Here is a 13,624-nt window from a genome sequence, read left to right as displayed (position 1 = left end):
TCTCAAAACCCTGGACCACAGATGAGAAATTTAAAAAAAAATTACGGATTTCATCTTTATTATATTAGCTTTCTATGAATAATTTCATTTGAATTGCTAAATTTTTTTGTTTACATTACTTAATCACAAAATTGAAATTAAAACAATATTTTGAAAAAAATGTTAGATTTAACCCAGTCATCAATTAGAGTAATAAAGTTTTCATTCATTTTATGTCTTAACAGATTTCTAGGAATTTTATTTATGAGAATATTGCAGTTGTGATCAAATTGCCTTCTGCTTACTGAGAGTCTGGAAAATCGTATTATAAATTGATTTGTAATTAGTGGTCGAGTACTGTAGCTGAGTGCACGGGATTGTGGTGAGTGTTTGGCTTTATTAATAGATAGGATCAAGTTTTTAATATATATTTGTCTGATCGTTAGGACGTTAATTTCTTGAAAAATGGCTCTACTGGGATAAATCCGAGGTTTACCCAAAGCTGCTCGGGTCAAAAATTTCTGTAGAGTGGAAACTTTCTTCAAATGAGTATCATATGCACCACCCCACACCTCCAAACAGTAGGTGAAAAGGACATGTGCATATGCTAAATAAATATTTCTAATAATGACACGGTTTGCTAACTGGTTTATTCTATAAGAAGTGTGAATCAGATACTTCAATTTATTACAAAGATATAGTGTATGTGCAGTCCATTTTAAATGATCGTCCAACATAACACCAAGGTATTTTATTGATTTTACTTTTTGTATTTCTGGACATGTGCAGTTGAAATTTTCATGACTTTCAGTACTGTACAATTTCAGTTTTAGATTTGAGTTTGGTTGTCCATTTTCATTGGGAGAGAAGGTGATAAACTTGGGTTTCTCGTAATTTAAAGTCAAAATATGGCTTTTTAACCAAGTATGAATTGAATTTAGTCCCGTGTTGGCTGATTTAAAAACGTCATCCCAATTTCTATCATGAAACAGCAAGGCTGTGTCGTCAGAAAATGAAATAATGTTACAGTTTGGGATAATCAACTTTGATTATTATGATATATACCATCTCATGTCAACAAATCAGATTATATTGATCGAGTCGATTAAAATTTTTAGATTTATCACGAGATACGGTAAGCTAACTGATTACACATCTGATCTCCCACACAGGCACACGCATCTTCTGTTATCGACAGACGACGAAATTATCATCTGTTTTTCCAAGAATGAATTATCCTCTTCATGTCCTTCAGCGAGTTTTCTCAGGGACGAGATCTAGTACAATCGAATTTTTATATCATAAACCTACTATATTCCAAATTTAATGAAAATCGTTAGAGCCGTTTTCGAGATCCATTGAATAAATAACCAGATATCCTATTATATTAAGCGAGCAATTTCTGTATTTATATATCTGGTTATCTATGTTTAACGGATCTTGAAAACGGCTCTAACGATTTTCACAAAATTTGGAACATAGTAGGTTTATGATATGAAGATTCGATTGCACTAGGTCTCATCCTTGAGAAAACTCGCTGAACGACATTAAAAGGATAATTCTTCCTAGGCTGAAACAGCTGTGGATAGTAAGAAAGTATGTGAAAAATCAAAATATTGCATCCCCTAAATTCATAAGTTGACGTATTGCCAGCTGTGAAATATAAACACGATCATTTTAGAGAATTGTGTTCTGTTTATTAATAAATAAAAATAACGAGTGAAGCTCGGTGCCCCGATATTAAAAATATAAACAGATATACAGAAATTGCTCGCATAAATATAATAGGATTTCTATATATATATATATTATATATATATATATATATATATATATATATATATATATATATATATATATATATATATATAAACAGGAGACACGATATAAATAGATTGAAAACACTTAAAAACTTACATTAGAAATGGGGGAAATTTTCGGAGACTGTGTCTTCTTTCTCAACCGAGAAGACTGCAGTTTTGAATCCAACGGTCGTGTGACCACAGAGTACGCACAGAGACTTAATTGTAGCAGCAGAGACCACAGATTACGCGGTGCAGACGGATGGAGAGAAAAAAGGATACAGAATAAGGGGACATTATGGGGTATTTAGGGGGCGGTTACAAACGGGATATTTAAGATTTGAGTGAGTTATGAATAAGGAAAGGTGTAGCTTATGATATCAAACATTTAAAAAGAAAAAAGGTTCTAATTTAGATTATTTACAAACTAAATTGAATAACAAAATAACACTCACTAATCACTTTAAATTGTCAAATAATGAATAACTTTGAAAATTATGATTTACTCTAGCTTAGAATGATTATCATGTCATATGAACAAATCAGATTATTTTGATCAACTCGATTAAAATTTCTCGCTGATTGATTACACAGCTGGAAATAATTCTGTCTCTCTCCCACTCACGCTACTTATAACAAAATTATAATCTGTTTTTCCAAGGATGAATAATTTTTTTATCCTTTTCATGTTCTTCATCAAGTTTTCCCAGGGGTGAGACCTAGTGCTATCGAATTTTTATATCATAAACCTACTATGTTCCAAATTTCGTGAAAATCGTTAGAGCTGTTTTTGAGATCCGTTGAACATGAATAATCAGATAACCAAATATAAAAATATAAACAGATATACAGAAATTGCTCGCTATTCTATATATTATAGTGCCCCAATATTAGGATTATTTAGCATTAAATTGTTTTTTCTACAGATACCTTGAAAAGTGACCATTTCTGCACTGATTGCAGGCTGCGAAGAATCACTTTTCCGCTCAAGTGTGCAAGTATTACTTTGCATACTCCAGATTTGCAGCATGACAACACAAAATAGTTAGTAGGTTGTATGGAGCACCAGTGCAGGAAAATCAAAATTAAGTTGGTAACAATGTCTGTGGTTAGATAAGAATCATCAATGGCTGTATGGCTGCATATTTATGATAAAATCGCAATCTAGAAATCCAAAACCATAATAATGTTTATCTAAATCATAATCAAATAATAACTTCTCATCATTCAATAATAAATAATGTTTCTTTTCTATTGACATTGTGAGATTGTGCTCTGTGACCTTGGAGGGTTACCTCTCATGATAGAGCGATGATATTAGTATTTATTTATAAGAGCAGTCTCTAAATTCCCTCTTTTGCGAATAAATTCACAAAAAATTAAGGCCGTCCGGCTCGCAAAATTACTGGGTTCAAACCTCAGCTCTAGCTCAGTGGTAGATACACGAATATTCCAAATATAAGTAATTACCATAAGGTTCAATGACCAGTGATTGATAATTCTTACCGCTGCTTCTGTGAAGTTCTTGAAGAATACCAGTGAGGAAATTAAAAGAATATTTGATGACTGATCATCAGTAACCATGTATCACTAGAGAATAATAAGGACCAACTATAGTTGTTTCTAGTTGATTCTTAAAACGCTCGTCGTTAATACAAGTATTCACCAATATACCCCTTCAAAATTCCTTAGAACTTACAACGCCAGTTCTTGAAACTCTCTGGATCCTTATATGATATAACTGGAACCTTATTAATATAATTTTTCAATATACTTGTTCTGGCTGATAAAATGAATATCATCAAAGGATGATAAATATTGAGTGCTCTGAATAAGGTTAATATTACTTGATTCAATAATTTTAAGTGCTGCTAAATATTTGTTGATATTAAAATAGCTCAAACTGTATATCACGAGATGAGTTAGGATATAATAAAAAATTCTATGAGTTTGTATGCTGACATAAAACACAAAATATATTCCCATAAAAAAGATGTGCATAAAATATTCGATATATCTATAATTCACTTAAATAATCTATTTCAAAAATCTGAATAATTATCACAGGCTTTACTAATATTCACAATAGTGAGTTTCAAATTCATAAATATATTATATTTAATACTGGTACTTAGACTTCCAATCAATACAAAATTCTGCAAATAAAAACCTGTTCGGTCTATAGGTTTGATATACTATACTTGGTTCAATTAACAAATTTATAATTAATAAATCAATATTCAGACACAAGATCTCAGGGATTTGTATGAATTCGGGCCGTGCGTGGAAGTAAGCTTCCTACATATATTAAATAAATTTATAAAATGTTCTTATGAACTATGTGATATTATTCAACACGTGGTGATTTTTAATTTAATTCAAGTTAATTTGAATAGTGCTTTTTTATTAATTACCCCACTGAACGTAGAAAAACGAGCTCGTGAACTTATCACTCACTGAACTGAAGTTCTAGATGGTCTCGTGGATTGAATTAATTATTTCCAATAATTAATTAGGTAGGCTCCTTTTCGTCACTGCTGGGCTAACGCGTGATCCAGATTTTTATAAGTTTCTTTCGAATTAAAGCTATTTTTATGGGAATCTTTACAAATTACGAACTCTTTGACAGCACTGAGTTCACAGATAATTGACATTTAATACAAATACTTTACATTTAAAAAAGGGTTTGGCTTAATAGTTTTTAAAATTTTTAAAAAGGAAGAAGAAAGAACCCTAAACTCCATGTGCATCCTCTCAGGTCGGGATCTTAAGCCAGAAGAAGGAGGTTTTTAGAAAAATTTGTCTCTTCTAAGAATAATTCTGTAAGCTACTCTCTGATTGGCCTTCAATTTAATAGACTCAATACAATTGGTTGCCTTGGGCACCAGTGCAGGAAAATCAAAATTAAGTTGGTAACAATGTCTGTGGTTAGATAAGAATCATCAATGGCTGTATGGCTGCATATTTATGATAAAATCGCAATCTAGAAATCCAAAACCATAATAATGTTTATCTTAATCATAATCAAATAATAACTTCTCATCATTCAATAATAAATAATGTTTCTTTTCTATTGACATTAATAATTATTTCAACTCCAAGCAATGAGAAATGTAGCAAACACACATTATGAAATTCGAATTTTCAGGTTAAATAATTACCATTCGAAATCCATGTAAATAAAATTAATAAAATAACATTAGAATATACTACAATAAAATATTCTCTGTTGTCTATGCTATTTTATAAATATTTTCAGTTTACTTATAGTATTTTTCGGTAATTTTTGTTAACCATAAGTCTAAATATCTGAATCCTGTTTTTAGCTGGATGAAATGAAGTTAGGTACAATTTTATTCTTCCAGTAATTCGCGCGCTTGTCGGTTCAGCCATTTTGCAGCCATCCCAATCAGCTATCAACAATGTTGTTGACTGTGTATTTTGAATGTGAATTTTCTTATATCTGTATTCTTTTCTGATTTTTGTATAATTATAAAAATGAGAACTTTTGCTGAGAATTTTCAACTTCAATGAAAATTATTCATGTAATTTTGACAAAATAAATATTTAAAATGTAAAATTAAAAATTTAAATTATTTGAATTATTAATTGATTAATTAATAATAAGTACTTATATTCTTATTATTTGAAATAATATAATTTATAAAAATATTAAATATTGAAATGAAAATTAATGATAGAATAATTAATAAACCAATTTAATAATTCAATAAATGATAAATAAAAAAACTGATATTATTATAAATATTAATACTGAATATTAAATATTGAAATATATTTAATTATACATTTTGAATTTTATTTATCATTCATTATTTTAAATTATATATTTTTTTATTTAAAAATTGATTGGTTGATAAATTATTTAGAAATTGGAAATTATTTACATTTGCAAATTAATTGGTTTATTTCAATAAATTATTGATTGAAATAAATTTTCAATTGAATTACTAATCATTATAATTAAATTATTATTTTATTTTAAATAAATTAAGGTCTTATAAATAAAATAAATTATTAATAACAAAATTACACAGAAAAACATTTGATGGATTTTAGGGAATTTTACCCATAATTAATCACTTTTCATATTCAATGGTAACTGTAGGAAAAATTTAATGTGAAATACATGCACAAAGTTCGTTTGCTGCACTCAAGAAACCTTTATTCCGCACTCGCCTACGGCTCGTGCATAAACGTTTCTTTTGGTGCAGCAAACTGTCACTTTGCGCACTAGTTGCACAAATAACTATTTCGGATTTCTAACAAAATTACTAAATTAAAAATTGTTTTATTACTGTATTTTTATATTATTTTATATTTATATCTGGTTATTTATGTTTAACGGATCTCGTAAACGGCTCTAACGATTTTCACGAAATTTGGAACATTTGTTCCAAATATTTGTGTTAGGTTTATGATATAAAAATTCGATTGCACTAGGTCTCAACCTTGGGATAACTCGCTGAACGACAAGGATAATTCATCCTTGGCTGAAACAGCTGTGGATAGTAAAAAAGTGAGTGAGCGAGTGAGTATGTGAAAAATCAAAATATCGCATCCCCGAAATTCATAAGAATAACTTAGCCCACCGTGTTCAAATTTGCTTGTTATAGATTCATTTTACTCATTTCTAGAAATAAATAGTCTTGAAACTCATTCTAGATCATTCTTTTTACAGGGATGCTTTGGGAAAGGCTGTTACTCGAGAGCGTTTCCTTGTTTTGATAAAGGCAAATTAGCTTCACCTCCGGTCCTGCAACAAAGACAATGGGATAGACGCCTGTCTTGGATTAAAAAGCTGTCTCCCTCTACACTCGATGGAGCAACCAATGAATCTGATAATATACAAGAACATGCTGATAGCAGTAGTCATGTAATTTCTAATTCAATATCTGCACAAAAGACTCCTGAAATTCTGTCTGATGAAAGTATGGTTGATGCAATAGTAAATGAAATATCAATTAGCAGCGACGATGATAAAGAATCTACTAGATCCACTAGCAGAAAACGCAAGCATGAATTTGAGTCAGATCTTAGATCAAAAAAACTCACTTTCATCAGTGATGAATTGCAACCTTCTGAAGAAACTGCAGGTCTCAATTCCAAGCCTATTGAGCTATCAGAAGATTCAAATTCAAGAAGTAAAACAGATGAGAATGAGAACAATCCACAGCCTTTGGAAACGGATGATCAGGATATTCCTGAGAACTCAGTTATTGTAATAAATGATGTGATCGACTATGATAAGTGCGACTTCGAACCTCGATTGTGCATAGAATCCCGAAAAACTGTGCAGGAAACACTCAATTTATCACTGGAAGAAGCGTTCTTCCTCAGCTATGCTCTTCGTTGTTTACAAGTAGTCGATCTCTCTGGGACATCTTTGTTGCTAACAGAAATGTGGCAGATCTACCAAGAAGCGAAGCCAACATTCATATCTTCGTATATTGTTTATCACCATTTCAGATCAAAAGGTTGGGTCGTCAAATCTGGGTTAAAGTACGGGGGCGATTTTTGTAAGTACCTATATATTAAATAAATACACTAGAATATAGTTTATTGTATTTAATATTTTTCATTCAGTGACCTCCTGTGAAAGGGGTATAAGAATTTGTCAAATCATTACTAAAATTTAAGTTTCGTCTAAACTTATGTATCATAGTGTTAGAGTCAATTGTCTGATTACAGAAGTAATCATTGAACTGAGTAATGTATTAAAGTAATTTTCTCACCAAAATGTGCAGCTCTGCAGAGTCTGTGGATGGATATTTTAAAAAGATCTGTCTCCGGCTTAAACAATGCGAGTGCTCACACTGACATCTGTGTATCTGCCGGCCGACGTCCTAAGACGTATTTATAAGATTAATACAATGCGTTCTTGCAGACCTTATTTTAAAGAAAAGAGATTGCTGACGGCTCCTGCTATTTATATATTAGATTTAGCAATCTTCGTTTTTAAAAATAGACGAATGTATGAGGAGAACCAGGTGAGTCATCCCCATAATACAACATTTAGAGGTTTTGTTTACACACACCACAGACCCACACCACAGACTTATCCTGCTGGAGAGTGTTCCGTTTTATATGGGAATGAAGATATTTAATTCAATCCCATCTCTCATGAGAGAAATTGATGGCTTGAAGGAGTTCAAAAAAACACTCAGGGAATTCCTTATTGTATTGTGTCCGTACAGGTTAGCAGACTTCATTGTTGAATAATGTTTGTTTGATGTATGTTATGTGGGATCTGTTATGTTGAAATATGAGGGATGGTAGATATTAGATTAAACTTTGACGTGTCATATACTGCGGGATCGTTGCTCCCTTAATGCAGTTTAATAATTGTGACGAACAAGAAAAGTAAAGTAAAGTAAGAAAACTCTGCTTGCAGACGATGTTTTCGAATCGCTCTGGGAGCGATTTTCTCCAGACATCCGATTTCGATAAAGATCTCTCATCAAAAACCTAAATCACGTAAAAATAAAAATAGGAGAATTCTAATTTCAGACTCGGATTCAGCGCCTTGAAATAAATAATTTGGCTTGCGTTTGCTCAAAAAAATGAAAAATGAATGTAATAATTATAAATTTTGGAATCAGAGTGCAACTGAAAACAGCGAAAATAGCTATGTCGGTCCACAGATGTATGAACACAAACTCTGCGGACGTTCAGATATCTGTTGCTCTGTCGCTTTGTAGCTCTGCAGAGTAAAATAGCTTGGTCTGAACATACCTTGTAAAAGTCACACTTTATCCTCTTTAATTTTTTCAAGTCCAGCATTTTCATGTCATCTGGTAAAGCATTTAATAGAGATTAACTCTTAACCTCATTAGCATAATAGTGTGGTTCCATGCTAATCATCTCCATTTTGATAACAACTATGTTACTTAAGAATGTCACTTATTCCACCATTATCATTCTTTTATAATACTAATACATTCTAATATTAAAATACTTTGAAGTGGTAGAATTGGTAGCACTTTGCAGTATATTTATCTACCTGTATTGAGAAATGTACTCGTTCTTAGTTTATAGATGGAATAAGTTAGTTATACATAGTTCGAATGAGATGTTCAATAACTCACTCACCACATACCTGAATATAACTCCACTTTATTTTTAATAGGTGAAAAGAAATGTCCAGTTAATATAGACATGCAAAGTGGGTGTGCTTGCAATTTATATTGTAGTTCTGATTTTTTAATATAACATAAGATACGTTCAGAACCAATTTTTCATGCAAAATTTCCTTGTGCTTGATACAGAGTGGCCAGCACACTGTATTGTCAGTCTAAAATTTCAATTGATTGTACAAACAATATCAACACCGCAGAGTTACCGTACCTCAAAATAGTTTCAAAGATAACATCTTTCAGAATTTACACTATAGTTATATTAAAAGGTGAAATGAAATGCAAAAGAACTGCAGTGTCAAATATCACTCCAAATGCTATTCATTTTTGTATACTGTTTTTGAAAGAATAAGATGTTGATGTTGTCAACAGCACTATATTCAACATCAATTTAAATAACAGAAACCAGGTTTCATGGCAGCACCTGCCATATATATTTTTGTAGATAACAATCGATCATCAGTTCAGCTGAAGATGTGGCAGGTGTTGCCATGAAACCTGGTTCTGTAATATGAATTAATTTTCGAATAAATTAAAGTGGTACATTGACAACATCAACGTCTTATTCTTTCAATAATGGAGAAATACCACATCATCTCCTCCTATACAATTAAATTATTAATATACTATATTTTTTATTCTTTATTATTGTACTGTGTCAATATGTGGTGGAAGCTTCAAGAGTAGGATCTAGATGTAACCATATTGTACCTGAATGGGATAAATTTTGCTTTGATAGAATTTAATGATCACGCATGTACTCCATTTCGTTCAATTATATACATAATTTTTTATTATGTGTGACATCTTTGTGTAACACATCATAATCTTGGATCATTATTTGTTTGTTTCGCAGTGCTTTATAAGAAAGGACCGAAATTCTATCATGCATCTTACATAGTAGTAATCCAAGATGCAGGCCAACCCACGGATGGAAGTTTTGCTTTGAATAAGCCCTTCGATTGGACTAAATTCGTCACTCTACAAAGACTTGCTGAAACCGTTTCTAAGGTAACGTTCTATGTCCCAGTATTATTATTGAATAAAATTGTTATTCCATGATGTTTAGAGATATCACTTTATCAATTTCTCTGCTTCATTCTTGATAGATTAAAATAATTCTAATGAGATTATGCTATGGAGTATTCTGCAAAACACAAAATCACTGCAGAGTTGTTCAATAATATGAAATGCAATTTGACAATACCGATGATAGTACAGTACCAATGTGACCGAAGGCTGTATAGATGAATCAGTGAACGTAGAACATATCAATTTCCATTCTTGATACATGATACCTTTTCCATCAACAATTAACCATGAAGAGAGACGGAGAAAGAATAAGGATAGTGGTGAAGAATGTGTAATTTCCATTTCATGGACAAATGCCTGATTGCTGTCAAACTCCCAAACATTGATAAATGAATTTCTTTCATTTTCTTCATCAGTCTATTCAATATATACATGTAAAAGGGAGTGTGATTGCAAAAAATATTGTAGTTCTGTTTTTAATATGTTGTTTGGATACATAAAAGGAGTCCATAACCAACTTTTTTCTTACTGCTTCCTTTCAGGCGCTAGATTCAAATAATGCCTAATCTTATGCCAGCTGAGCAAGCCAACTCTACTTCAAACTGTTAACATTACTTACATTATACGTTCACATTAATGATTCCCACCCATTCAACCAACATTCCATTTGAACCCCATTAAAATTCAGCGAAATCGTGATTCAAGTTCGGTCGGAAAATGGAAAATTCATCCTTGACTGAACATTGATCCGTATTTCCATAAACAAAAAATTCTATTTTCAAACTTTGTATCTCGGTAACCTTATAAGATAAAAAATTTTACTAGTCTAGAATTGTAGAGCAAAATCTCCTCATTGATTCGAAGTGAATAACTAATGAAGAAATATAAATATGAGGTGGAGTTGCGGCGTAACTAGAAGGGATAGAAACGAAAATAAATGTAAATTTATTACAAAAATGAAAATAGGTTTATAACAATTGTTGGTAATATAAGAATCTTTATGCAGAATTTCAAGTTCATCAGTTCATTAGTACAGACGCGATGATGCGTCAAACATGTATCTTGTATCCCGTACATGTGTAGGCCAATTCCTTCTTTTATATATATATACACCGTGTACCTCAAAGAGGTTTACACGTTTAATTTTATATTACGTGCCCATTCATGCACCGACACAGTTTACAAAGTAGGTTCTAGAAATATTCTGGGCAAATTTCAGCTCCCTAACCTTCGTAGAAACAATATGGTGGCATTCTGAAAATTTTACCAATTCATTTAAATTTTCAATATGCCGCCATTTTGTTTCTACGAAGTAGGGAGCTAAAATTTTCCCAGAATATTTTTAGGACCTACCTTGTAAACTGTGTAAAATTTAAAAATATTCGGTGCATGAATGGACACGTAATATAAAATTAAACGTGTAGACCTCTTCGTGGGACCCGGTGTCTAGTAATACAGAAGAAGTGGATATAGATAAAAGAAGAAGATATAATATAAAACCGTTGAATACAATATTTTATATAAGACCATCATATAACACACCATTTTATATAAGATCACTCAAGCAAAGCATAACAAACTGGAAGCATGACAAATTTGAAACTTGACAAACTGAAAGCTTGATGTAATAAAATCTTGAAGAATTCAAAATAGGCATATAACCATCCTTGGTAAATGAAATATCTATATGCAAAATTTCAAGTTAATCATTTCAGTAGTTTAGACGTGATGATGAGTCATTCGTGAATTTATCCCCTACCTACATGTATAAGCCGATTTTTTCCTTTTATTTATTATATTATAGATAAGTTTTATTTTCACTATTTGAATAATTGCAATATTACGGTTAACCAGCGATTGCTCCGATAAGTGTTAGAGGAGTTGCTCTGTGAGTGCCTTTTAGAGGCATACCTGCGACCCCCATTGGAACGGGTGACCTCTTGAGGAGTCGACTCCACTAAATATAATCTATTCATTGAAAAGTCGATTCCACCTGAATCTGAAGTTGAACTCATTTTCCATAATCATAATCTATCCCAATACCCACCCACAAACCTAGAGGTAATGTAAGCATCACCCCCAAAATGAATTATCCGAAATTCCTGGAATTCTGATCTAAGAAACTTCGTTCCCGTTACCAGTCCAAACATTTGAGAAAACAGAATCGAATAAAGTCAAGTGAATCGTAAATAATTAAGTTTCTAGACTGGAGAGTTTTGAAAGCAGTTTCGATCCCTCAAACGAAATAATCAGTAACCTCCATGTTTCTGATTTTTCAGGATGTTCTTCTCTGCCATGTACAATGGCCAACTGTAGACGACATATCACAGTTTGACTCTCCCGAAGTGGTGAAACAATTCAAAGTTCAAGAAGTAATTTACCGGAGATGGACCTCTAACAAGAACGTCAAAGATACCAATAATTGATAGAACCTTAACTATATTAATTAATACTACTGTAAGTCATTGCTAAAACTTGAATGTAAATCACTCATATTGATCTCAAAGATATTCGATTTGATGAAGTAATAAAAAACCACAATCTGTCATGTTTTTACTGGAATGGTTTTATTGATACGAGACCAAATTTGAAATGCTCAAGACATCATCATCATGAAAAAATAATGAAGCTGAAATTTCGTTTCAACTCTGAGTTCATATCAATGTATAGATATGGATGAAAGCTAAGTGTTTCGATTGCTCTTAAATTGTAAGTAGCAAAATTATTATGATTCAGCCTATTGCTGGCGAACCTGTCAGACACGGTTCCCAACAACAAAAATATTTTATTTTCGATACCAGAATGAATAAAGAAATACTCATTCACAACAATAATTACTTAGAGTGGCCCACTTACGACAGCCAGGACAAGTGTGTCGAGCATGTGTGAACGGACAGTCTTCAAACATAAAAGACATTCATGCGAAAGGCTTCGAACAAAACATAGTTGTTTGTCAGCAGCTTCTAACTTAAAATGAGCAACCAATAACAATAAATAATTTAACCTCAAATAGAGCAACAAAAAACGAACATACAAAAACCTAACTACCTACCTAAAACCTAACATCAAAAAATGTTGTTCAAAGCCTTTTGCTGATGACATAACATGCATGATGAGCATGTCTGTACACCCATATTCAACACACTTGTCCTGTCATTAGTGACAACCTCAGGAAAAATATCCGCCATTTTTCAGTACTTGTAGCTGTATTATGATTAGTTGATAATGTTATTCAAGTTGAACATTATATGGTTAAATCGCCAACACTTTACAACGAGTGCACTAACATTTTATGATTTCTATGGCATTAGTTATCTTTTCTCTATGGCAATATTTACTATCGACAATTCCAGTGCACGCGTGTAAAGAGTACCCGGTTTGACCATGTTCAAATGTCTTGACCAAGCATTAGTCTGTAACTATTCAATTCTTTCTATGAAACAAGCCATTGCAATATCTCAATAATTATATTTATTGGAATTGAATCAATTTTTCATGAATCTATATTACAAGAGCTTCATTTTTGTGTTTACTTTCCAGTACTTATTTTTCAAACTTCTTAGAGATTGATAGGTGAGCTTTCTGATATTTTCGCTGTAGATTTGGCAAGTTAATTGAAATACAGCTATAATATTGAAGCATATTAATATAAAA

At 31.8% G+C, this 13,624-nt stretch overlaps 1 protein-coding gene across 1 annotated transcript in view; it reads left to right on the top strand.

Annotated features, from left to right (window-relative positions):
• The window catches only part of LOC111043441 (tRNA-splicing endonuclease subunit Sen2), a 22,908-nt gene extending 9,284 nt beyond the window's left edge, over positions 1–13,624 (top strand). Inside the window, exons 3-5 of the mRNA XM_022328397.2 lie at positions 6,484–7,321; positions 9,795–9,949; positions 12,250–13,624. Of these exons, the coding sequence (XP_022184089.2) occupies positions 6,484–7,321; positions 9,795–9,949; positions 12,250–12,396 (1,140 nt within the window). The 3' untranslated portion in view covers positions 12,397–13,624. The remainder of the gene's footprint in view (positions 1–6,483; positions 7,322–9,794; positions 9,950–12,249) is intronic.

This window comes from Nilaparvata lugens, chromosome 1 (genome assembly GCF_014356525.2).
Source record: "Nilaparvata lugens isolate BPH chromosome 1, ASM1435652v1, whole genome shotgun sequence".
NCBI classification, from domain to species: Eukaryota; Metazoa; Arthropoda; class Insecta; order Hemiptera; family Delphacidae; genus Nilaparvata; species Nilaparvata lugens.
This window is presented reverse-complemented; position numbering and strand designations above follow the sequence as displayed.